Here is a 27,786-nt window from a genome sequence, read left to right on the forward strand (position 1 = left end):
TTTTTAGAAAAATTGTAGTTGAGACTGCAGAGTTGACATAAATTTCTGTCTTGTTCTAAACAGCCAACTCAGGCAGAGTGATGTCACTTGATTGGCCTGTAGGAGAGCTGAACACAGGTGGAAGGACAAGCATTGGGTGTTCTTTGCAAAAATTGAAAAGTAAAAATAAAAATATTTGTCAGAAATTATTTTGTCTCATTTTGTCACCAGTCAACACTATAATCTCCATCCTAAAAGATGTTAATATATAGGACACAATCACTCTGGTGAGAACACATCACTCTTATTCTGGCTGCTCTTCGCTGGTGCCATTTTTGCAACAGAATTGATTTTAGCTTTCTTTTGTTTGTTTTTACATGTGTTAATTGACTTGCTCCACCCTATCCATCATACCTGCTGTTCAGCTGCTCCTTTTTATGTATATTATGAGTTACTTGTACATACCACCCAAAATTTGTATTTTTGGGTGGTATATCTGTGTGAGTTGATGTGTTGTGAAATATATTTTTTATGTGTTTACTTTATTTACTAATTTATACTTATTCTCTTGATGTACAGCACTTTGGTAAACCATTTGTTGTTTTTAAGTATGCGTTATAAGTAAATTGGATGGAATTGTTATTTTAATATATTTTTTTACTGTAAACAGCTGCTAGTTTATATATTTTTGAATGATTATGGGTTTTTAACACTGTTGCCTTACAGCAAGAAGGTCCTGGGTTTTTATGTTCTCCACATGCACGCAAGAGTTAAGGTTTATTGGTGGTTTTAATTTGCCTTTGTGTCCGTGTGCTTGTATAGTTTATTTTGTTTGTCTCTTTGTTGAATGTCATCTGACTGCAGGAGATTGCCACCTGCGCAAGGAAAAAATACAAATACCATCCATCAATCCATCTTACACCCTTTTCCCTAGTGAGGTTTGGAGGGGTGCTGTGCTGGTGCCTACCACCATTGATCACAAAAATAACAGAAATAACAAAACGTTTTAATATCTCCAGCATAAATAACTAACTAAAAATGTTAAGAGAAAATATGTATTGTTTTGTTCAGGAGAACCATGATGGGTCGCTGTTTGTTCCACAAGCTAAACCAGTTATGATGGGACTTTTATTTTGAAAAACCGGAAGTCTCAGTGTTTTGGTAAAGGCTGCGGAAGGAGCTGTCAGTTGCGTTCCACCAAGAGAGGCTATTTCTTCTGCTAAAGCGGCGCTAATTTAAACGACAAATGTAATTTCCCTAACACAAGGCTAAAATGGGATTCACACCGAGGCGCTTCATGGGTTCCAAACCGCCCAAAGCGTCCCTTTTGCTGCCTTTCCTGCTCCCGGTCCTTCTTGTCGGTGGCCAAGGCGACGAAAACGCCGCTCTGGATAATGACGTTACCGAGAGGATGGCCGAGGAGAGCCACCGACAAGATAGTGCCTATTTGCTCATATTCATAATGCTACTAACGCTCACCATCCTCACCATATGGCTCTTCAAGCACCGCCGCTTCAGGTTCCTGCACGAAACTGGGCTTGCTATGATCTACGGTAAGAACATTAACGTTAGGTAACAATCGTGTCAGTCAGCTAATGAATCGAGTCAAAATAAAAGACACCTCATGACTGGCTGCCTGTGACGGAAACTGTCAGCTGCTTAAACTTGACCTCTAAGCCAATTAAATTGTTTCTCTTCACGTGTCAGGGACATGGACAGCTCGAGCCTGCTTATAACTAGTGAATAATGTTATTTGCCTTTTGTTTACGTACATGAAAACGTTTAACTGGACTGTCTTTCTGTTGAATTCTGGGAATCTAAATGATCCACTTTCCAGGTTATAAACATTAATGCAGGTCACTCACTTTATGGTTAAAATGGTTATGGTTATGGTTTAAATCATTTTGAGATAAAAAAAAGAGGGAAAAAAGCTTCATGCTTCCTCTGGGTAAAACTATATGTATATCTTCATCCCCCCTTCATATTTACTCAAAGGTCTCTTGGTGGGTGTGATCCTGCGCTTTGGCATTCATGTGCCCCAAAGCATGAACGATGTGGTCCTCAAATGTGCCGTCAACGCCAGCCCTGCCACTCTGCTGGTCAACGTCAGCGGAAGGTTCTATGAATATACGCTTAAGGGGGAAGTAAGCCGGGGAAAAGACAACCAAGTGCAGGATGATGAGATGCTGCGAAAGGCAAGAAGCAGTGTTTCCTCCACATTTTAGCTTATCATCCATAAAACAACTGTGGCAGTGATGTGACACTTTACACTATAGCTGGTGAAAGTACATAATAAAGAATAACAATTAACCAGGTTTTATTCATTTAGGACCCCCTGTTAACTATTGTGAACGAACAATTATATCATAAATATGTTATTAACACATACTTTTAGATTTCATTTTAATATATACATATGCAACAGTGATTTTGATAGATTAACTTGACAGTCCTCGTAAAATGCTACACTTTGCAAAAACAAGCAGAGAAGTAGTAAGTTGAATTGACTAATTGGTGTAAAACGTTATAACTTTTTGCTCCTTTTCTTTTTAGGTGACCTTTGACCCTGAGGTGTTTTTCAACATTTTACTGCCTCCCATAATCTTCCATGCAGGTTACAGTCTGAAAAGGGTAATTTGGGAATTTGTCTGTATCAACAGACAGTTTCTTTTGTTTCTCTTACTGCCTTACATTAAACACAATTAAAGTTTTTCTGTTATAGATCAGTTATGGTTAAATGTGGGAATAATAAGAGTTTTTTTCTTTGTTCAAATGAAGATGTTTAAATACTGGTATTTGATACGATTGCTTTTTAAATTTTAAGACTTTGGTAAAGTAGTTTGGGTATCAAAAAGCTTCTTGGATAGTTTGCTGGAAATCTGACTAATTTCTATGGAGGACCAAAACTGGCATAACTATATGTTAGTTTTGTTGACTGTTGTTTGACTCTTATTGTATTTTTGTACAGCCTCTGTCTGATAAATTAATATTTATCTTCTTTCTTCTCAGAGACATTTTTTCAGAAACATTGGCTCCATCCTGACCTATGCTTTCATGGGAACTGTCATATCCTGCTTTGTTATTGGGTAAGTCATCTGACCTTCTTTGATATGACAGTAAACTAAATAACTTGTTTCACTGAGTTAAATAAGTTAAAGTTAATTTGTTGATATTTTCAGTGTTTAAAATGTTTTTTACTTCTTCTGTAGGCTCATCATGTATGGCTTTGTGTCCTTCATGAAAGTTGTGGGTCAGCTGGGGGGGGATTTTTTCTTTACTGACTGCCTCTTTTTTGGGGCCATCGTCTCGGCAACAGACCCAGGTAGGAAGTACCATCAAATCCTCAGTTACTCATATGCAGTGTTAAATTAAAGCAGGAATTTGATTCCCGTGAGGAAAAATGCATGCAACATGGTTCCAGTTCTTGCATGCATAGCTAACATGTCAGCATTAGCTTCACTGGAGACTGTATCTGAAGACCTTCAGTGTATTTCTTCTGTTGTAAAATCTCACTGTTTGTTTCTGTTTGCCTCAGTGACCGTTCTGGCAATCTTCAACGAGCTGAAGGTAGACGTGGATCTGTACGCTCTGCTGTTTGGGGAGAGTGTTCTCAACGATGCCGTGGCCATCGTCCTCTCATCGTGAGTACTACACGTTGAGCAGGACGCTGCACCCCTGATAATCTGTGTGAAAATTGCATTAGATAAGGATTGTTCTCCCTGCCCATACAGTACTGTTACAAACTAACTGTGACTCTCCATGTGGAAATGAACCACACTAACATCAACATCCCTGTCATTCCACTGCTTGCCTTTCTCCACTCATCTGTGTCACTGACCGCCTGTCTGTACGTATGAACGTAGCGTTCTCCTGCGCTTTGAAAAGCAGAGCAGGCAGGGAGCTGTTCACTCCGCTGGAGAGGACAGCTCAGTTATGCCTGAGGAGATTGAAGAATGGCTGGGAGAAAACCAGACATTTACTCCTCGGTGGGTGGGTTTAGTTTGGGAGGACAGTGTGCATTTTGCTTGTGGTATAACATTAGAATTTTTTTTTGGTTGATGTGTTGCAGTTATTAAAATTAAAATGTAGATTTAAATCACCTTTAGGATAATTGCTCCCCTTCCTCAGTATAATTTTGCAACTGCAGCCCCTTCTTCTCCTTTTTGTTGTGTTTTTCTGAGTTTGCTTCATATTATCATGCTTGTAATCAGAAAATCAGACTTTGTTATAATTTTACTAACTTGTAAATGTGAGCAACCTATTATTGAATGGTAATAAAGTGGAACTCATGCTTCTAATTCCTCTGCAGCATGCTAACCTCATATACGTTTTTTTCTTTATAAAACCCAGTTCTATTTTAGTTGCTGTAGGAATATCCTATTTCTGATTTGAAGGAAATACAAGCATGTGTTTGACCACGTTCTCTTCCTGTTTTCTCAGAAGGACTCAACCTCTAGTTTCCTTGTAAATGCTTCTGTGTACTCCTACTGTCCTTTAGCTCCGTCGTGGCGTACCAGCCTGCTGGGGACAACAGCCACAGCTTCGAAGCCATGGCTGTGCTGAAATCCTTCGGCGTCTTCCTGGGTGTCTTCAGTGGATCTTTTTCTCTTGGTGTGGCTACTGGAGTCATGACTGCTCTGATATCCTTTTCTGTAATTATATAGATTAATATAATTGTATATACAAAGATCTTTCTTATTGTGATACCTACACTGCCCTCCATGCTAATTACCCGCCTTGGAAAAAATGTAAAAAGTCTCAAATAAAATGATCTTCCATCCTCACCTCAGTCTAAAAGACAAATATTAAACTTTTAAACTGGGTTTCACAGTTATTAGCAACCCTTAGAGTTACTATAAAATAAATGTAACTGTAGACTTTATTTTTTAGCTTCACCCAAACCTTTTCATATCTCCAGTCAAAACGGAAATAAATGGCATCACAATGTCTCCATAACAACCATTATTATGCTTTCATCCCAAAAAAATCTACTCTGTCCTACCACCTCAAACATAACATACATAGTTTGTATCATATTGTTCACCACACACAAAAATAAACTTTTTACCTCAGAATCATCTACAGTGATTGTGCAAATAGGATGTTTCAGTTAACATCTTTGGGTGCCCCAACCATCTTGGAGGAAACTTCTATTTTACAATATTTCTATCTTTTTTTCCTCTATAATGAGCTACAATTATTTTATTTTATTGCTGTTATCACAGATTGAACTGTATGTAATAAGTATACTGTATTTGTTTGTTTTTCAATGTCCAAAACTTGCTGCTTTGTTCCTTAACTTGAAATTGTTCTTACGTGACAAAGTTTACTAAGCTGAGGGACTTCCCTTTACTGGAAACTGGTTTATTTTTCCTGATGTCCTGGAGCACCTTTCTGTTGGCAGAGGCCTGCGGGATGACAGGTACATCTACAACCATACAGCAGGCATGACATTTTAGTATCAGAGGAATTAAATGAATGACGTTAAATTCTTGTAAAAAGTTCTAAATGGAATACCCCAATTAAATAATTTTTGCAGACCTTTCTGACTTTTATATGAGGCATTTGCCTTAATGTGTTGTGTTTTCCTGATACCTGCTGAAGTCTCACTACATCTTTCATTGTAGCAACTTAAATGTTAGGTTCATCTACCTAAGCAGTCTCAAACTGAAAAAGAAGAGAGAGACAAGTGAGTTTAGATTTACTTGCAAGGAGAATGGACGGGAGCGTGCTTTAGTTACAGTCTCCTACCCACTCTAAAACAGCTCCTGTCAGACCCTTTCTTTTTATTTTCTTAGGGCGGTCTTAGTTACATGCATAGCATGCATAGTCCTAGTTACATAGCCTATTTAGTTATCTTGAGTTAATCACATAGCGCAGCTGCTTCTTCTGTTCTAGGTATAACGGTTCGATCGGGTTCGTTCCTGCCGTGTGGTGTCCAACAATGGGCACAAAATAATGGCGATAGGTCCAGTTAACTAATTTTAAAACCAGGCATTAATCAATTCTTTGCTACAATCTACCTGCAACGCATGTGACTCTAGTGTCAGCGTAACGTCCTGACTGAATGAAAATCATTACAACCTATTTATGTCACGTTAACGAGGAACAGTTGAAAAGTTACCGGGTTCATCAACTGCGTAACAATTTCACTCCAACTCCTCCCCTTGTCATTTCTATATTCTTTGCACAAAATGTTTCATTAAATGCATTTTTCTCCCCTTAGAAGATGAAATTATATTAATCTTTTTAAGGTGTTGTGGCAGTGCTGTTCTGTGGGATCACGCAGGCTCATTACACCTACAACAACCTTTCTCGTGATTCTCAAGACAGGACTAAACAGGTAAAAAGTTGTATCCATAAAACTGTTTCTGTCTCTTCTGAAGCAGTTTTGTTTCTCAACCAATTGTGTAACCACTATTTCTTGTCAAGCTGCATCATACATTGTGAAATAGAGGAATTCTTTATAAAATGCTGCAGCCACAGAAAGTGAACGGATAAAGAAGGGAGGAGAAAAAATTGCACCGATGTTCTTCATGAACACATACTCAGAAAAAAGGATGTAGATTTTATGTACTGCAGATAATTCTCAGAAGTTCACATGGCATGTCATTCGTCAGAACTGATGACTTTTTTTAGATAGATCTTCAACAAATTCACCTTACCTCGTTGTTACACGCTAAAGTATTTTTGAATTGAATTCGGATTGAATGGGATGAACGTCTTAAAATAATAAAAATTACTCTGAACTAAAAGATTGAAAGAAAAAATGAAAAAAGTGAGCAATCCGTGCTTCTGAAGCAAAATTTGTTTAACTTTGCTTATTGACACTGATATAACACTTAGTTTTTAATCAATTTTCCATCTTTTTTTCAGTTGTTTGAGCTGTTGAACTTCCTGGCAGAAAACTTCATCTTTTCCTACATGGGCCTGACGCTCTTCTCCTTTCAGTCACACGTTTTCAACCCGATGTTCATCATCGGAGCCTTCGTATCCTTCACTCTGCTCTGCAATGGATCAGCACACCTGCACCTTTGCAAGAAGCATTGAATTGACAGACCTAACTGCGTTAATCATCACCAAATATTTGCATGCCCAGAAGCTATCAGTTTATCATTTTATTTCCTGCTAACGGAAACCAAAATGGAAATTGAAAATACACATAAAAGGACAGATTAGTCAGACATTTAGCGTGGGGTTTTTAAAATGTGCTTCAACCCACAAACACTTTCCGTTTGGCTGTTTTCCACCTGCTGTGTTGTTTTTTTTTCCACCATGTTGTGTCCTTGACCGCGTTGCATGCAGTTGGCCGTATTTCTGGGCAGGGCTGCTAACATCTATCCCTTGTCCTTCCTGGTCAACCTGGGCCGGAGAAACAAGATCGGAATGAACTTTCAACATGTTATGATGTTTGCAGGTGAGTGGTAAATGTGAACTCTCAAATGGAGCAAAACTAAAATACTAAAAAAAAAAAAAAACCCACCAACGTATAAGGTGCAGAGATGATCTTTTTATAGAAGAACAGTATTTTTTAGACAACTTTTTAGAGCTCTTTACATCAGACTTATGCTATCAGTGCCAAGATGACAATAGATTTAGTGTTTATAGGGGCTTCTTTTGTCCTTGTCTTCAATGCAGGCTTCCTAAAGTGTGACTCTGTTCCCATAACATGAGTAACCCAGTTTCATAAACACAGACTCTCAGTCTCGCTGTTTCATCTCCTGACCTCCTAGGTCTGCGTGGGGCGATGACTTTCGCTCTGTCTATCCGGGACACAGCTACTTATGCCCGTCAGATGATGTTTTCGACCACCTTGCTGATTGTGTTCTTCACTGTGTGGATCTGTGGAGGGGGGACTACGCCCATGCTGTCTTTCATGAGCATACCGTAAGACTGGCTATCTACTTGCATCTGTTCTTGCTGCTGTTTCTACACCGTTTATTACATCTGTGTTCCTATTCCGATTCATTTCAGAGTGGGAGTGGATTCTGATCAGGAGCACTCCGTAAGTAATAACTGCAATGTCTAATAAAGTGGTTTGCACCACCTACGGAGGCACCAGTATCATTGCAGGCACAAATAATGATTATTGATATTTATTTAGTTTTTAACGTTTTTGCCAGTAGAACTAATGTCGCATAATCAATAAATAAATAAATTATTCCACTGTGACTGGACATTGCGATTCAAAGCAAGCTTGTTTAGCACAGCACATACTGGTGCACCGCATCTGATTATCAGTACAGGAGAGGTTTATCACCTCAACAGAGAGAAGTGTTTCCTGATGTGAGATGTGTTGCCTTAAATAGGGGAAGAACTGTCACTGGGGCAATTATCAGCATAGAAATGTTATGCATCTATTGATAGAGGAGGGCAGAAAGTGTCAGAAAAGCAGGGTGGGTCTGTTGAAGAAAAGCTTCAGTGGTGAGTTAAGCAACATCAGAAGCTCAATAATAAAGGAAGTGGATATTTTTACCCAAGAACTTCACTGAACTTTGTTCTTTTGCAGAATATAGTTTAGTTTTTCATTAAGTGCTTTGCAAAAGTCTAAATACTCCTTGAAGTCACTCACATTTGCTCATGATGCACATAAAAGCATCAATGTATTCTCTAAGAATTTTATGTTCTTAGAGAAATTCTGAAGGGATTTAGATTTTTCTTCAGAATAACAATTCAAGAAATGTCAGATGGATTTGTATTCAATCCCTCTGAAGTCAGTACTTTACAGAACCACCTTCTGCTGTTCATGTATTTTAAGTGACTTAAACTTCACCTACTTTTTTTTTAATATTGTGACAGGAAGCCAGAGAATATGCTTCATCTAAAGCGGGGAACTTTTTGAGAACATCCTGTTGTAGGATGTATGAAATAGGTTTTAACTAAAGTGCAGTTTTGTGCTCTCCAGAGTTCAGCTGTGCTGGATGGGTCGCAGAGGAGAAGCACCAAGCATGAGAGCGCCTGGCCCTTCAGGATCTGGTATAACTTCGACCACAAGTATCCTTTAACCTGCCGATTTCTTTCTGAAGTCATGCTGACTTCTTCTCCAACACTAGGAGGGGCTCTTCACAAACTTTCAATATTGTAGATTTACAAGGGGGATTTCTTCTCCCAAGGATATATTAATGTTTTTTTTATGTATGAAAGTCTTTCATTTTACAAATTTAGTTTCCTAGTGACAAGTGTTTTGTTTATATAATCAAAAGGGTAATATAAGTTTCTTCTTACACTGAAACCATTGAAAGCAAATTTAATTCACTTGAAGAGGAAATTATTGTACTTTTCAAAAATCAACATTTGTCCTGTTAAGCATAATAATGACAATAATTCTGTATAATAACTTTGCTAAAATGATTGTATTGGGAAATATTAATGAAACTATAAATGCTAAAGACACTGAACGCCGTTTCCACTGGAGATTCAAGTGCTTGATGAATTAAGTCCTTGACTGAAGCTCTTCCTTCAGCTACCTGAAGCCCCTCCTGACTCACAGCGGGCCCCCTCTCACTGCTACTCTGCCGGCTTGCTGTGGCCCCCTGGCACGATGCCTCACCAGTCCACAGGCCTATGAGGTTTGCACATGAAGTTTGATTAGTCGCAGTTTAACAGCACCCAAGTAGCAACACATCTCAGATTTACGATGATGCTAAAAGATTAGAGATCAGACAAACAAGGGAACTTAGCACGGTGTCATGATATTTACACAAACATTTGTAAGAAAAATCTATAAAGGATTTATTTGCAACAGAGAAGCAACAAGCATATCTCCTGCTAACATAACATTGGTTTTAATGATTTAATTCATGTATTTTCACTTACTGTCATTATTTATTTCTTAGGATTCTGCAGGTTTACAGAGTCTCGAATTTAGTAACCTCAAAAAAATATCCAGCCAGAAAAACACTAATATCCTTAGGTTTACGGTACTCAGCACATTTCACTTTTCCTGCCTTCAGAACGAAGGGCCGCTTCACGACGATGACTCCGACTTCATCCTGAACGATGCCAACGTCAGCTCCATGTACGCCGACGTCACTGTCAGCACCGACGCATCCGGGTCCCGCACCATCAACCCCAAGCACTCCGGCGCCGGGCCGTTCAACGATAGCCGGGATGGTGAGCTGGACCCGGCGGAGCGAGACGTGCCGATCCGCGGCACGCGGCTTGTCCTGCCGATGGATGACCCTTTGGAGCCCCCAACAACCGTCACCCTCCCACCTCCGCCCTCACCCCCACTCTCCGAACCTCACAGGCACAGACTGTAAGATGGGGTTTGTTGTTTCTGTTGCAAAAGAAAAAACTAAATCAAAATGTAGTTCACATGTAAGATGAATCAGTCTTTGATCTAATATTTCAGTGTTGACTGGACCAGCCTTGTGTCTAGGAAGTAGTTGAAAATCAATTTTACCATTTCCGATATGAGCCATGCTTGATTCAGCTCAACATGTTGGTAGAATCTTATGATCTTCATTATTAATGCACTACATGTAGACTAAAATCCTCAGTCTGCTCTCTACAGGAGGCTTCAGTGTGTGGCTGTCATCTGAGGTGATTCATTTTTACTACTGTGGTCTCTTAAAGCTCCAACTTTCTCTGCGTGTGTTGTTCAACCACTAAAACTGGTGTAAATGTTGGGTTTTCTGGGGTTATGTTCCCTCTAATTTTGCCTGTATTTAACCAATTATTTCTTTTAAAGTTCACAACCACTCAGAAGATTATTCACACTACATTTGGGAAACTAATCATTTTTCCACTTGATGTTAACTTGATGTTAAGTTTGTTGTAACTTCCTCAAACAAAGGTTGGGATTCTCAGGAGATACAAATAGGAACATCATTTAATGAGAGGGGTACAAATATTTGGTCCGTACAGTTCAACCAAGAAGTTTACATTCACTCATCATCTGCATTATTGTCATTTTATTTGGATCTTAAGATGTATTTGAATGTTTTTTTTTTCCAGGGTAGAATGATTATGCAACAATTAACTTACGCTTCCCTTCTTTATTATCTTGCATGATCACGAGGCTTGAATATAGACATGCACTCTCACTAATATTTTGCGTAATAATGCTTTTTAGTAAGCTGCAGAAAAACTACTTGCTATTTAATTTAATAGATATTTAATAGATATCAGTTTCTGACATATCTGACTGGATATTTGATCCCTCTTTTTATTAGAAGTGGTAGAAATAATTTAAATTGGTTTGTTTTTGAGAATGTATTCAACATTGAAGCACAGTCTTTGAAATGCAGAGGAATACCTCTTCAGAAGCTTAATGATGGTCAACTTTATCTATTTCCAACCAGTTTTGATGTGTGCTTTGGATCATTTACCTGAGAAAAGTTTTATATTCAGACAAGACAAATATTGATCTGCTTAAGCTTATAATCACTGTATCATCTAACAAGCAAGGAGTTGGCAGTATGGTGCTGAGTGTTAGACTGTTGTTTTTCAAGCTTGTTGAATTCACCTGCATCACTGAAAGCCCAAAATGAAAGATGCTCCTGATGAGTTTATGTGAACATCTGAGTGAAGGTCAAAGAAGCAACACCAAGTAACGTATTGACACTGAGACAAGTTTTAGCACTACCCACCTGTTTGAATCTTGAGTCTTTTTAACTACTGATTTATTTATTTAACAGAAACATTCTTGATATCTGTAATTATAAATTTCTATTTATTATTCATTGTGTAGATTTTCAATCATTACTGCCAAGTAGTGAACTCCTCACTTTATTAGAAATAAATAAAAACGCATTAAATTTTTCCCACATGGTACCTTTTGCATTGAAGTCTTCTTGAAGGAGGATGGAGATATTTATTTATTCCAGGCGTTTGTATCCTTCCCATACTGTAGCATATGCTTTTACTTTTTACTTCCCAACCAGATCTTCCCTGTGTGTTTGTTTGTTTGTTTTAATATGTGTGATCAGTTTTTTTTATAGTTATTATTAGGGCTAATGCTTGTTTCTGGGTTTACTGCTTCCATCTGGTTGAAGTTTCTTTAAAAAATGCACAAAAAGAACAAAAAAAAAAAGTACTGACCAGGTTTTTGTGATTTGTTGTCACCATTGATGAAAAGAGGCTGACTGAACTGTTTTGAACTTAAGTGCCTATTCAGGAACTGTTTTTGTACATGTTTTGTTTTGCTCATGTGCAGTAAGATAACCCTATATAAATATCACATCTTCCGATTGATGCCAGATACCACAGTATTCCCTGTATAATTTAACTAGAGTTGTCCCATCTGTCTGTGCTTTTACTGTTGAATCATCTGTCTGTGAATCTGAAAGATGGAATACTTACATTTACAGACAATAACATGACTCTTATATTGTATGTGTATTTTTTGAGAAAGCTTCCAAATGAAGTGACATGGATGAAAAAGGAACAAAAGGGAAGTTGTTGTTTTTTATGATGCTCTGCACTTTCTTTAAAATAGTCTATTCTTCTCTGAAATCAGTCCAAAGTTTTGTTGAACTATGTAACTCCATAAGAACATTTTCTTCTTATTTCTACTGAAGTGAAAGTTGACTGTGATGTCATAAAAAAAGTGTGTCATCTATAAGGTTGCGCATGTGTTTCTGGTTTCATTGGGCGGTATTTTTAATGTGCTTTGAGTTTCTGCATTTCTTCATCTATGTTCTCTCACATTTATCTACTTGGAAATATGAAAAAAATAAATAAACTGGAAGAGATAAAACTGAATTTGTGAAAATATCTTTTGTTTCTGCTGATTGTGGAAACTATTTTTGAGAACACAAGTTTCATTTACTTTTTAAGAGTCAAGCTGTAATCCTGAAGTAATTGTATCATCAGTTTAACATCCTACAGATGTGGAGGCAAATAAAATCACATTTGAAGCTGACACAGACTGTTCTATACTCTTCATATTTTGGACTTATATTTTTGTCATGTTAAAATTGCAAACTTCAGTGTGTCTGATTGTGATTTGAAGTGATGGACCAATATAATCTGGTGTGTGAGGAAACACACACTTCTTATAAATTGCTGACAGGGGGTCAGATTTTATAGTGCCTAACCTTTAGATAATACAATAAGCCTGCTTTGGAATATAGATATGCTTATAGATGAGATGGCAATTCCAGTTTTTTTTTTACGTGCTTTTATTTTTGAAAATCATCTGTGCAATTTTATTTTGAAGGTGGCACTGTCCGCCTCGGTCAGAGACTGGTTCTGCTGTCTGGGTCCGACTCTCCCTTCAAAACAAGGGACTGTGTTGGGGAAGCGGAGCTCCGCAGCCTCCGGAACCGGACAGCAGCTCGTTCAACGCCGCAGACGTCACTCTGAGCCCGGGTAAGATCTCTGCTAAGTGCCGCTTACTTTTAACTACTGGAACTGTGCATCATTTCCAACCAAAACAGGTTTAGCAGAACAGACCAGTTACTGCAGACTGTGCTTTTACACGATCCTAAAGATGTTTGAGGAAATATAATATTTAGTTTAATAGGTTAATAAGTGGTATCTTGTTAGTTTACAAGCATCCAACAGAGTAACAGATAAAGTGAGACAAACTCTGTCTTCCTATTTAGTTAGTTATGACCTCATGCACGCTGGATTGCTAAAGCAGCATTTTGATATCCGGAGAGGAAACTAAAGACTTTAACAAGTTTGGGGCGTTGGCTGTCTCTCTGTCTCTGTAAGCGTGTGTGTGCGTGCGTGTGGGATGTGTGCGTGTGTGTGTGTGTGTGCGTGTGTGTGTGTGTGTGAGTGTGTGTGTGGGCGTGTTCGTGCGTGCGTGCTGACTTGTTAAAGCTGCTCCTGAAATCTGTTTCCAGTTAGGAAGTCTCCTTTTCCCCCCATCCTATGATGGAACCACTAAAACTAAAAATGCTTCACAGAGGTCAATTAAAATTCCTGCACTGCTATTTTTCATTGCAATCCCCTGACTGTGAGTGTGTTTAAATCCATAAGCATTTAAGTGATGGACATGGCCTCACTGTGGCCTCTTCCTGCTTAACTCAACATGTGTTTTCCCTCTGTACTTTACAGTAGGAATGCAATATTATCCTTTTAGAAACATAAACCTACAGTTACTTTTAATGAGGTGGATAAAGGGACAGATTTTTAAGTAATGTTGTCAAGGCAAACACCCATATGAATCTTTGAGATGTTGCAAAGTAACGACCAAGTCCAATCCCACACCAAAGGGCCACAGAGTGTTATAAATTAAAGCTGGAGTCTGTTGTATTAAACTAAGCCAGTTCTGTAAAAGACATGCGTAGCCCCATAAAACTTTATGTATAGATGGACTTGTCTTATGTCATGTTTAAAAGGTCAGAATTGTGTGTGTGTTTTATATTATTTCCAAATTACATTCTAGTGGAGCCTTTGATGGGTTTCTGAAGCTTTAAAGTTTCTTCTGTTTGTTGTTCTTGACTTGCAGCCATTAAAATCTGTCGTCACGTCTTGGGTGATATTTCTTTGTCGTGCATTATGCAACAGGGGAAAGGAGCAGGGGGACGAGTAATCAATCACAAGTCTCCATCCATCCATTGTCTTTACTCACTGGTCCTTGCAGGGTTACTGAGGGGTGGGTGTGTAGCAGTCATTGGGTGAGAGGCGGGTTACACCCTCTGAAGGTTGCCAGTCAATCACAGGGCAACGTGGAGATACAGAACCATTTATGGACCTACTCAATTTTATAGAGATCAATTAACCTAACAATCTTAAAAGATTTTGGATTGTGGGAGGCAGACAGGGTACTTGGAGAGAAACCATGAATACACATGGAGAACATGCAAAAAAGCAAAGAATGATGTAGGAGAAGCCCCTGCAAGTCAGCAGAGTCACCAATGACTCCACCACGATGCAGACTGCTAGTTAATCTAGAATAAACCAAAAATATTTCAAAAGAGATGTTGGAAAAAACAGCTATCTTTGATGGCACATGACTAATCAACAAAAACAACAAGAAATAGCAAAGAGGATTGTTTTGAGTGAAAACACTAGATTCAGACACAAAGAGACAAAATACTTTTCAGAATGATCATGAAACAGTATTAGATTCTGAGACTAATTTCATTTAAAGTAAGTTAAATATAGTGCAAATACTATAAAATATATTTTCAAAATACACCGCATCTAATATGCAAAAGAGGAACTGAGCCATTCTTCTTGTTGCTTAACCTTTATAATGAGGAACAGTCGTTAATTTTTTAGCTGAGAAAGTCATCTGCTTACGGACGATATGGCTTAGAACATCTCACAAAGACATGTTGGGATACGTATTTATTGGCTTTCAAATATCAATTAAATTACTTCACAAAGTCACAGTTGTTCAATCACGTTTCTAAAAAGTATTTAATACTTACATTTTACCATAGCTTGGAACATAAATGCAGCATTTAATGATAGTTTCATGGAGCCAACACTGGAAAATAATACAAAAAGCAACTGGAGCTATCCCAGTGGTAACTGCCATCAGTTTTATAGATTTGAGTAACTTCATGTTCAGGAAAACCAGATTGTAATTCATGCCCTGTTGTTTTAAAATGTTCACTTACAAGGCGTGTCCGATGATTCTAGGTGGAACCTTATGTGTCTTAGCGGAACCTATTGCTAAAGAAAGCATTGAAACAGCATTTTGTTCACCTACCTGGCAGAGTGTTACTAAAAAAATCTGTTTTGCATGATTTCCAGAATTGGGATATAAGAAAAGGAAGCGAGACAAGGCTGGTGGTGTTCTCTTTTGTGGCTACAGGAGCTTTTAAATTTAGTTAGTCTCAACCAAGCAAGGTCTACTGATCATTTACTAGCTGTAAATTAATACTCAACAAATCAGAACATGAAGATTATCCACTCCCCTGACTTCTACCACTTCACAGAAAAAGATTTCACATTCCCTTCCAGCTCATAGAATAATTAAAATGTGTATTAATAGCACAGAAGTACATGATGTTCTCTAAAAATCTGCCTATGCATGGCTATGTTTTTTAAAGGAAAAATTGTTACTGAATATACAACTGGAGGAAGGGTTTAATACTATGATTTGTAAGGATACTGGAACAATGTGGAGCGAAGAAAACTGCTGAAATAAAAACATTAACATTTTTTTTTTTTTTTTAATGACAGTAGGACTCTAAAGTCTCAAGTGTTTAGGGGTAGGAGTTTATAAGTTCTCACTTCTTCCTACCCCATTTTGAGCATGATATGTTAACTGAAACAAAAAATCTGTATTTTCTCTTCTTTCTTATGCACTTCTTGTTACTGTGCACTATTTTATTTTTATATTTGTATCATGTTCGAATAAATTTCATTTCATTTCATTTCATTTCATTTCAACATTAAAGTCAACATAAGCTTTAAACTTTTGAAGTGTCGTCAGTCAAGGCTGCTATAGGGTTATTGTGCCCAGATTCTCTTTCTGAAAATATCACAAAAACCAAAGAAACTTAAGTAAAAACATAGATTTATCAGTTTTCTCAAGACCTCTTGGTCACAAACTGGGGAATCTGGAACTGAGACAAGAGAATGTAACTCAAGAGAAAGTGGGATGAGTTAACTTTCTGCTAAAGCCATCATTTCCATCTCGGAGAATGGCTCAGATCTCTTGTTCTACTGGAATGTGGACTCACCAGAGCCAGATAAAACAATTATTCCGATCTTTCATTGTGGGGTTATGTGTTGCACAAATGTTTGGTTGAACTTGCTGCTCAGTCTCAAACACTTGTGTATTTATTTTTAAGATAGCATGATTGGAATCAGGGGTGGGAACGCTCTCAGTGTGATGGTGGGCAGTTAAAGCAAGCCTGCAAACCTCGAAGGCTCTCTGAATATTTCAAGTATTGGATCAAATGGCACACAGAAACCACAATGTTGCTGGTTATTATTGTGTCATTGTGCTGCTTAACCACATGATGTACTCTCTCAGCAAGAACACATCCCTAATCGTTTTACCACACAAAAATGCCATAATATCCAGTTAAAACTATTTTTCTTATCAAATTTGTGCCTATGAAGAATATATTCTGTTAGCCCGAAAATGCTAGGTTTCTGATTTAACTCTCTCCTTTGGCGAACTGGTTGCAGACACAAAGATTCTCAAAGGAATTTGTGAGGTAAATATTTCGCTAGCTTGCAAATGCTGAAGTTGAATGTTTTACAAATAACTATCAAAGTCCACAATGAACAGACATTAGGTTTTTAAGTGTTTGGTTAACACTGCTGACAGTCACTGGAATTTATGAGGTTATTTTTCTCACTAGCTAGCACATGCTAATATTTCTGTCTTTATGTGTCTTATGTGCCTAGCAACAGTTTGCTACTGTTGCTAGGCTATTTCAGGCAACATGAAGCTGACAGCTGTAATTTGCATGGCACTCAAGTAATTGTACAGTTGTCAGTAATTTTTGCCAAGCTGCTGAAAAGAGCAGGCCAAAGCAAAAACAAAGATACTGTCAAACGTCTGAGTAGTTGCTATCGTATTTAAAGCCAGTTTTGATAATAATACATTTGACGGTTTCCAGAAAAAATAAAGATGTATTTAGCCAACTTTGAAGCCAATCAGCTTTCCACAAAGTAGAAATTCCTCATGCAGCACTCCTGACTTGTTTACACGTGATTGAGCCCTCATAAAAAAATAAAAAATAAAAAAGACTGGCAAGTGCAAACGACAAATCGGCACTCTTTGATATCAATGAAAAAAGACATTTACTCCAAGGAAAATGATAGGATTCTTTGCAGTAAATTGCTGATAATTTTCCACTGAGGCTGCAGGATCTTTAAGCAATACTTGAGTCAAAAATTACCTAAATACATAAACTTAGCAGCAAGCAAGCATGGACACATTGTCTATAAATTGCCACACATAGCAACTGTTCAAACCGTGAACTTGTTTTACAGCAGATTACAGCAGACACTACTTTTATAACAAATTTATGTCAGATCATGATTTTTTCGTTAATTTCAAGTTGTCATAACAGACATTTTGAATGATGTCAACTTTGTATTAAAATTGTCATGATTTACCGAATGACACTTTATGACAAGAGTCATAAATATTCATGAAGACTTACTAATGTTCATGACAGGTTATGTCATGTTTATGACGGTGTCATGACTGTCTTATTCACAACACGTCAAATAAAGTGTTACAGAAAATCCTTGCATATGACAATTGCTCTCTCCCTTTTCCACCCCAAGTGTTTGTTTAACCTTTGCGGCCACCTGCAGCTCAGACTAAATGAGCCATGAAGACTCAGGATTAATGACATGGGGACGCAAACAGTGAGCTAAAAAAAGTCTGGTTAAACACTTCAGTGTGTTGGTGTGTAGCTGGATTGTGCCAGCCTCAAGGTTCTGATGGAGACTTCCTGTCTTAGTTTTTCCACCACATTCTTCAGCAATAAGATCATGCCAGAATACACACACACACGCACACGCACACACATGCACACACACGCACTCACACAATTTGTAAAGTGATGTTAAACTAGCGTCATTCTTTCTTGGCCTGTCTCTTGCACAATATACTTTGTCACACATATTGTTCTGTTAATGGCATGATGTCTGTTTTTTTGGATGTCACAGCAAAATTATGACTTTTATGCAAGACTTTAGGTTAGTCTAGTTACAGTCACATTTTAAGCGAAATGGAAATCAGAAGATTCCAGGAATTCAGATAGATTTCACACTTAAATACCACAAATCTGCCATCTTTATCTCTTAAGGACTTAATCTAACATTGACAGACAAAGAGGATTACTTATTATCCAAAAAACGGTAAAAATTAGCAATAAAACACTTTTTTAGCCACACATGTATCCCTGAATCTCAAATTTCACATTAAATCTTGCAGCAATTTTCAGTGAATGTCAGTTTATTTTAAAGTCAGATCTCAACCCAGGATTACTCACTGCAATCCTGCCATGAGCTGAGTCAATTAGAAAAGCAGAGATTGACATAAACTGTTTACTGAGCGCATACCCGAAGAAAAAAAAAAGTAAAGTTAACCATTATGTGGGCAACAAAAAAGTGTTTTTTAAACCACCTTTATTTTAACACAGGCAAGCTGCGACGATGTACCCATTTGTTTTGCTCCCACCTGTGTGGATACTGGCTTCTTGTCAGCCATCGTTTGAGTCCCATCAGATAAGATTTTCACATTGCTTACTGTCATTCATTATGTTGAGGTCTGCAGAATTTCAAACTATGCAGTATTTCATTTTAGGCTGACAATTTCTCATTTGTTAAAGGGTAAAAACAGCAAGTAATGCAAAAATACTTTTTGGAAAGTTAGCAGAGGTGAAGACTGAATGAAAAGAGGGTAAAAAGAGAGCAGGAAGCCAGCCTTATCTTCAGCCTGCACTAAACGGATGAGGTGCCTCATCCACTCTGCAAACAAAATGTCTTCTCTTTCCTTAATAAGTAATGAATTAGCAGATAACTAAACAGAAGACTTGAGTCCACTCACAGTGATGTCAGCTCCAGTTTATTGCTCTATTGTCTGCTTGAGACAACACAAAGTAAGGCATTTGTCATTTCTGCTCACAGTAACACATTCAACCTCAGACACATAACTGAGGCTAAAACAGCTGAGAAATTAAACTGTACTTCGTTTTTAGACTTCTTAACTTTGTTTGAGAGTTTATCATTTTTATTGGGCAACTACTAATAAAGGAATGTCAAGATGTGCAAAAACAATCTTCTTTAAATCTGCTACTATGCAGCTGAGGTTGACCTGTCAAAGAGACGGCAGTCTGGTCTTAATCTGGTTAATTAAAGAACAAATCTTTAGAAATCTCAGTGGAGTTTACTGCACTTCACCTGGAATCACTTTACTCGTTTAATTTTGTACTTGCATCATTTAACTTTCTAAAATTAAGATTGTTTCTGCATAAATATGCATTGTATTAGAAAAAAATGACAGTTTTTTAAATAAAAAAAATCTAATTTACACAGATACATGTGTTCTTTTGTCCACACTTATTTTGAAATAATTTCAAATTAATTCAAATTCCAGAACCTTGTCTATGTAGAATGTTTAGTGTGCATTGTATCTATAAACTATTATTGCCCAAAACTAGTTTTTTTCCACCTACCAACAGAAGTGTTTCTCATACTATTGTTTGCAAAAACACAAGTTAGAAAACAAGTTAGGAGAGACAAACGACAAATGGAAGAAATGTGAAACTCATGACACTAATTCCAATGTGATTCAATGTTCCAAGCCCAGAACATTGAAAATGAAATAATCTGGGACAAAAATTCCTTTGAAATGACTTCATCCAAGTAAAACAGCAGATGTGCAGGTGTAATTCACATCAGACCTTCAAGTGCACAACTTTTAAAAAACACCTAAAACTTCACTGAGCAACAGCAAAACAAACAACTAGCATTTACCTAATAAAGTATTCACTCTTAAAAGCTTTTTTTGTTGTTGCAGGACTCAAATATTGATTCAGATGACATTATTGCATGTCTTTGTTAAAAAACAAAACTGATGTGGAAGATTGGTATTGATTTTAGTCTTTTATACTATGAAAATCAATAATCAAAGAACCAGTAGCACTTTTTTTATTTCAAGTTAGAGATGACAATGACATCAGTTTTTTTTATTTTATTTTATTTTCACCTACATACAACATGCTTACACATGAACTACTCACTGGTAAATTATGTGGCTCTATTCCTAGTTTTATTCAGCCACCTAAATCGTGTAACAGAAGTCTAATAGGTTACCGTGGTAATCGGTCCCCAACTTTAATCTTTTAGTGCCTAAAGCCAAAAACCGCACCTAACCTTTTGGTTTTTTATTTTACTGAGAATTTGTCCCCAGCTTTAAATGTTTGGGTACCGTCTTCTTCCTTGACCAGAAGCTCCTCCTCAATCTGCTCCAGCCGAGTTGCTACGACCAGAAGAAGTTGATAGATTGTGGGTGTTTTGTGGGAGCAGTTTGTGTAATACGTGGAGCGTTGGTGTGTAGGGTCCATCAAAGCTGTCAGCAGATTTCACCACATGTCATACCAGGCATTCCTTCATGCGTTCACCTCACTGTGTCGACAAACACAGCTCTCGCTCTCTTGCAGCAGCAGCTTGGAAGAATTCCTTGCAGCCAGCCAGCGTGAATTTGATGCGGGAAATAACCGAGGAAACAGACTGCAAGCATCGCTAACCTCATCCTTGTTCTTTTTTTATGCCTTTTCTGTAGCTGTGATTTTCACTTCAAAGTGTTTTATTTACCATCTGAAGTCCTAGCCCTGTAATCACAGCTCTGTGACCAGTTATGGTGTTCAACATGGTGATTTTAGTTCTCTGTGAAGGAAATTTATTACTTATATGGAATATTTTAAACACAGCGGATTTTATACGATGGGAAACTAAGTCAGTTTATTTACAGAGAGAAAGCATTTAAATGAAAAGGTTCATAATATTACCAGAGTTGGACATTGACTAGTTACATTTACTAGAGTAACTTTTTTGAAAAACTTAACTTTATGAAGTATTTATACTACACTGTACTTTTTACTTTTACTTACGTAATTTCATTATGAAGTACTGCTACTCTTAATTGAGTAAAATATCTGGATTCTCACTGAATAAAGAACAAACATGTTTCCAATAAAAATTCACCAGACAGACACACAGCTGCAGTTTTAGTTACAGCTTCATGAACTTTTTATTGAAAGAAACTGATTTAGATTTTTTTTGGATTTTTTTTTGCCTGATTTTGCCATTTTTTGTCACTTACATAAATTATTGTCATTTTTGGTCCTTAACATACCAAGTTTCCACTTTATTTTACATTTTGATCAGTTGATTATGACATTTTTAAATATTAAATGATTGATAATTTAATCTGTTACTCAGTACCTGAGTAGACTTCTTACTAAATACATTTTTAAATTTTTTTACTTGAATAAAAATATGTTGAAGTAGTACTACATTTACCTGAGTACAGTTTGTGGGTACTCTGCCCACCTCTGAATATTACGTATTGTGAGGGAAATGGTGGAGAGGATCAGAGAGCTGACTGTAAACAGAATGGAAAGACATAACGATCGAACACACCGGGGAGTTCTGTTTTCAAAATGTTGGTAACAAATGATTAAAGAAAAATGCTGGGAATGCGGAGCAGCGACTGCTCAGCTGATCGGAGGATCTGCAACATTAAAGAGGCGCAGAGATTTCTTCGTCTCAGCGCTTTGTGGGAAATGATCCAGTTCAGTGGTGTGGAAAAAGTAACTGTGATCTGAGATGCTTATTTTTTGACAAACCTTCATGTTGAAACTGACTTCAACTGAGGCAAATGAGGCATGCAGACCTTCAGAAGTTTTCCTGATTTTTCTTCTAAAGTAATTTAAGTAGTTCTGCCGCTCCGTTGGAGGTCACCTGACCACCATGGTTTCTTTAAATATAAATAAAATCTGTCACTCTGCTGTGTCGTTTCTCAGTGGAGGCCCGACACCTTACAAATGATCTTGTAGCCTTTTTCAGAACGTTCCTGAACTTACTTAATTTTTAAATTCAGTGATGCTGGTTTGTCAGTATTTCTACTGGCCTGATGCAATAATCTAAACTTTAATCATTATTTTCATTGGCTCTGGAAAAATCATTATAACTCACATAAATAAGCTGTTCTCTATTGTTCAATGCAATTACATTACATTACTGAAATAAATTCTTTTTTCATAAAATTTTAGTTTATTGAATGAGTCTTTATGTTTTTAATTTTGTTGTTTTTCTTCATTTTTTTAGGGAGTGACAGGACAAAAAAAATGGATTTAAAAATCAGAAATGGGCCAATTTTTTGTAATTTGAAAACAAGTCAAATATAAAAGTGCAGATAATCTAACCTTGCGGTGTTACAAATTTTAGAGATGATCAAAATAAAGTTTTGAAAAAACTGTCAGAACAATCTAAAAAGTTTCTGATAAACATAGTGAATTAAAGAAAAGCCGAGACAAGAATGATTAAAAGCACTGAAGGATTCATAAGCTGTGATGTTCAGATGATGAAAAACCACAAGAGTCTCAACAAAAAGCTGATTTTGGATTAAAACTGGACAAAAAACTTATAAAGGTTGGAGCCACAGCAGATAAGCACTAACTATCAGGGCTTAACTCACTTTTGGCTGCTGCAAGATATTTTTCATCTGTATGATGAATGATTTATCAGATCAACCTTTTCTGCTCTGTGAGTCTTTATCTGATCAAAGGGTGTGAACCTTTTGCTTCTCTGACATTTTATGCCCACTTTTTATGAGCGTCTTCAGAGATAAGTTACCTGAAATAAGAACCAGCTGTCTAAGCTGCCAGACGCTAAAGAGTTGCGCATACAAATCTTTCTCTGAGGCATTGCTTTAGTGTTGGGGTACGTAAGAAAATTTATCCTATAAAGTGTACCAACAGCGCCTCTGTGTGGACATTTTGGGCAAGGTTGGCTGGGAACAGATGGAACTGTGATGATAAAAAAACCAACAACACGTATTTACAAAAGCAATTCAAGCATTACACATGAAGACACTCAGACATGAACTGTTCTTTTAAAATGAGTAATGTGTCTATTTGGTACAAGACTATAATTAGGTGTCTGTAATAATTTTAAAAAACTGATTTAATGTCATTAGAAATTACATTGTGTTTTGTTGCTCTTCCTGCTTTAGGCCCAAAGCTGTATTGTTGTGACGATGGCTGACAGCTCTCACTGTTTCTACTGCCGGGAGGACCTCGGTGGGAAGCGGTTTGTCCGAAGCGAGGGGAAGCCGGTGTGTGTTCGCTGTCACACAAAGTTCTGCGCCAACTCATGTGCAGAATGCCACAGACCCATCTCAGTGGAGACAAAGGTGTGTTCTCCAGATGGATTTGAACGGGTTTGGGTTTGTACTTCTCCATGTACCTTCTGAGAAACTCTTGCTTTCCTCCATCAGGAGCTGAGCCACAAAGGGCGTCACTGGCATGAGGAGTGTTTCCGCTGCACAAAGTGCTACAAGCCTCTGGCCAAGGAGCCATTCAACACCAAGGATGAGCGCATCATGTGTGTGAAGTGCTGCTCCAGAGATGCTGCTCCGCGCTGCCACAGCTGCTATAAACCCATACCGGCTGGTATGACCAATCACAATCCAAAACATTACTCTGTAAAACGGAAGAACTTTGGAAAAAGTGGCCCAATAGCCTGGTTGCACGGATCAAATTACTGTGTGTGTGCAACGTCTGCTGCTGTTCAGTGATTCCTACACACCGTGGACATTTAAAAAGAAAATTTGTATTGTCTAAATGTTTTTTCTTCTTTTCTGATATCCTCTTTCCCCATTCTCTTCTGTCACATTACTTCCTTGAGTCTTTTCTTCTTTGTTCTCTTTAACCTTGTAAAGAGAACAAATTAATTACCTTTCTTTTTCTTCCTTGTGTCATTCTTTATTTCATCTGCTTCTTCCTTGTATCTTTCTCTTATTTCCTCATTCTACTACTCTTTCTGCCCTTTCTTCTTCACTTACTTTTATTGGCCGTTCTTTCCTCCATCTGTACGTACATTTTGTCATTCCATCCCTCCTTCTCTCCTCCCTTTTTGCCATGTCTCCTTCCTTTCTCACTGTCTTTCTGTATCTCTTCTTCTGTCCCTTCTTGTGGTATTTCTTCTGTTTTTTCATGGTAGACTCTACTTTTTCCTATTTTCATATATGAAGTTGTGAAAAAACCTGTCACCAATTAGTGATATGTTGTACTATTACATTTTAAAATGGACAACTTTGGAATCTTGAGTCTGGAAATACGATACATTATTATATGAAAATTGTACTGAAACCCACAGGATCTGACATCAGTCACCCTGGTCATTAGATAAATGACCAACTAATTTAGTCATTTAAATTAGTTTAATTGGAGCAGAAACACACCTAAAGGTTAAATTGGACCAGATTGTGACATTTTTCCTAATCTCCTATAGGCATTGAGAGTGTGGCATACAAAGGAAACTCGTGGCACGACGAATGTTTCACCTGCTGCAGCTGTAAACGACCCATAGCGTCGCAGAGTTTCCTCTCTAAAGGAGATGATGTTTACTGCAACCCCTGCTACGATGAGAAGTTTGCCAAGATATGTGTCAGCTGCAAAAAGGTCATTTATTTAAAATAGAGGAAACTTTTTGAATCTGATCTGACTGAATTATCACCTTAATATGACCGTAACACCACTGTTGCTTTTCGTTTGCAGCCAATAACATCTGGAGGAGTGAACTACCAAGAGCAGCCGTGGCACAGCCACTGCTTTGTGTGCAGCTCCTGCTCAAAGCCTTTGGCTGGGACTAGTTTCACCACCCACCAGGACCAGGTCTTCTGCGTCGACTGCTACAAGAGCTCAGTGGCAAAGAAGTGCAGCAGCTGCCACAACCCAATCACAGGTTGGGTGAAGTCGAAACTCTTTCTGCTGGACATGATGAAACAGAATCACATTTTAACCATTTTAAATGTGCTTTTCCAGATTATATCTGAAGGCTGATACCTTGCATACTGTGGTAAATTCATAGATAATTACAAACATTCCTTTCTCTCTCCTGGATTAGTATAAGTTGCTCCAAAACTAAATATCTGATCTGTTCTGCCTAATATTGAAATCAATAATCTTTCAACAATCCGTCGGATACCAGGAAACTGGAAAATAAGAGGAAAACAAATAGTCTTCTGGTAATCTTAAATTAAAGGTGAGATTAAACCTATAGCTGCTCAAATCAGCAAAACCTGGTCACAGAGGCAAAATAATGCCTGAGAAGAAGTGAAGTGTTTCTCATGAGGTCACACAAAGTGGTTTTCCACATTAATAGTAATAACAAAACATTTTATTTATAAAGCACTAAGACGCTGATGTGACGCTGCGGCTACTAGTGACATCTAGTGGTGAACGTCTAAACTGCAACCAGCTGTTAAGGCATAATGATTCATATATAAATAATTTATATTGGATCGAAAAACAAAACATGGTTTTCTGAATTTTTTTACAGACAAAAACTTGAAAAGTAGGCACATCCATAGACTGAAATGTTTGCCTATTTTCCTTTGTGCTTAAGATCAGTCATGTTGGATGGAAAGAATCTACTAACTTGGAGGTTACAAGGTGACAAAATGTGCAAGAGTTTAAGGAGTATGGATGTTTTTAAAAAGCACTGTTAAATTATTATGAAACCCCATACAGTGAGGTTTTAACATTGATGAAATACATCCCAAACTCCATTAGGTGTTTAACACACATGATAAGAAGAGATGTGTTAACAGAAATGTGAAATCCTAGAGTTTTAGCATATTGCACTGCTGTGACAACACACACACACACACACACACACACACACGCACACGCACGCACGCACACACACACAAACACACACACACACAGGTTGAAAAAGCTCAGTCTTTGTCTCTGCTCTGCTCTCCTTACAGGTTTTGGTAAAGGTGTGAATGTTGTGAACTTTGAGGGAAGCTCCTGGCATGAATATTGCTTCAACTGCAAGAAATGTTCCCTCAGTCTGTCCAACAAACGCTTTGTGGCTGAAGGAAAAGACATCCTCTGCACCACCTGCGGCAACAAGGAGTGATGGACAGAAATCAGTGTTCTGTTTCCTAGCCACTCAGGCTGTTTTTACACGAGGACTAAAGTCCACATTTCAACATGTTGTTATCTAATTCTCTAGCTTTCGAGGATGGAAAGACATTGAGACCTTCTGGTGCTGAGTGATTGTTTGACGATGTCTGTTTTCTAGAACTGATGAGTTTCTATTTTGATAAAGAATACCTATCATTCAGCACACAACCAGCATAATACCAAAGTTTACCGTGGGTCCATTTTTTGGGTTTAGTATCATCCAGAAATCAATAGAGATCAATATCAGTATAGTTTAAATAGTTTTTCCTTTGTTCAATATGTTAGTGTCTTTAATGCCTATTACTTGTTTTTTAAATTTTATTAATACCATCCTGGTGTCAAATAATCAATGTCAACATGTTTTGTTATTTGTCAAAGAAAATAGAGCTTTTTAAACTTTTATTCACTTTATGTAAACAATAAATTCATCTTAAATTGAAATGTCTTGATGTGTTGCTCAAGTGAAATGCAATAAAGTTTCTACAAAACAAGTTTGGGATTTGCTTTCAGTGTTTCAGCTGGTTTTATGTTAAAGTCAAAGGAAACTTTTTTATGGTTTACCAAGTGACTAAAGTAGCAGTGAAATCCACTGTCATCTCCATTATTCCAATGTCTCCATCAGCACAGCTAAAATAAATGCACAAGTAATATTTTTGTGATTGGGTTAATTTATTTATCAACTTTGCATTTTATCTGCTCACTTACAATCCCCACCATAACAACTATATCAGAGAAATGGATGGACAAACGCATTTTCTGTCTGACCTAAAACTTAAAACTTGTGTACTAATGTAGGTATACGGGATGCATGTTGATCAGAACCAATCACATTTCAATTTATGGTTTTTATCTAGCAAAAGTTCACATTTCTCTGAACGACACAAAGACACAGAACATACGCCTGCTGTTCCTCTCTCTTTATTCTGTGGTCATGATTACACAAGTTGAACCAATCACAGACAGACACCACTTTACCCCTCCATCAGCTGCTGCAGCTGCTGAGAACCTGAAGGAAAACGCATGTGAAAGGTTTTCTTTTGCTGTCCTGGTGGTTCGTTTTAACGGTAAGAACTTCCTTTGTTCTAAGCTGTGATATCCAGACTTTATTTTGAGGTGATTGATAAGAGTCAATTAAAATTATTTTACAATACTGGGGGTGAACATCTACACCTATATTTTACCAGATGTATTAAAAGTGTGTTTATTATTAAATTAC

At 37.5% G+C, this 27,786-nt stretch overlaps 2 protein-coding genes across 2 annotated transcripts; both read left to right on the forward strand.

Annotated features, from left to right (window-relative positions):
- Nucleotides 1-1,122: 1,122 nt before the first annotated feature.
- On the forward strand, nt 1,123-12,847 carry LOC122844597 (sodium/hydrogen exchanger 6-like). Its single transcript, XM_044140225.1, has 16 exons — nt 1,123-1,532; nt 1,975-2,174; nt 2,533-2,610; nt 2,989-3,065; nt 3,189-3,301; nt 3,515-3,620; nt 4,478-4,619; nt 5,296-5,401; nt 6,234-6,322; nt 6,856-6,969; nt 7,285-7,396; nt 7,713-7,866; nt 7,954-7,984; nt 8,885-8,973; nt 9,443-9,548; nt 9,933-12,847. The coding sequence occupies exons 1-16, from the start codon at nt 1,253-1,255 to the stop codon at nt 10,239-10,241; spliced, it is 2,106 nt and encodes a 701-aa protein (XP_043996160.1). The 5' UTR covers nt 1,123-1,252; the 3' UTR covers nt 10,242-12,847.
- A 321-nt stretch (nt 12,848-13,168) lies between these two features.
- Nucleotides 13,169-27,061, forward strand: LOC122844598 (four and a half LIM domains protein 1-like). Its single transcript, XM_044140226.1, has 6 exons — nt 13,169-13,296; nt 23,606-23,785; nt 23,870-24,044; nt 24,886-25,055; nt 25,152-25,338; nt 26,369-27,061. Exons 2-6 carry the CDS (start codon nt 23,630-23,632, stop codon nt 26,521-26,523), a joined length of 843 nt encoding a protein of 280 aa, XP_043996161.1. The 5' UTR covers nt 13,169-13,296; nt 23,606-23,629; the 3' UTR covers nt 26,524-27,061.
- Nucleotides 27,062-27,786: the final 725 nt, after the last annotated feature.

This window comes from Gambusia affinis, linkage group LG15, assembly GCF_019740435.1.
Source record: "Gambusia affinis linkage group LG15, SWU_Gaff_1.0, whole genome shotgun sequence".
NCBI lineage: Eukaryota > Metazoa > Chordata > Actinopteri > Cyprinodontiformes > Poeciliidae > Gambusia > Gambusia affinis.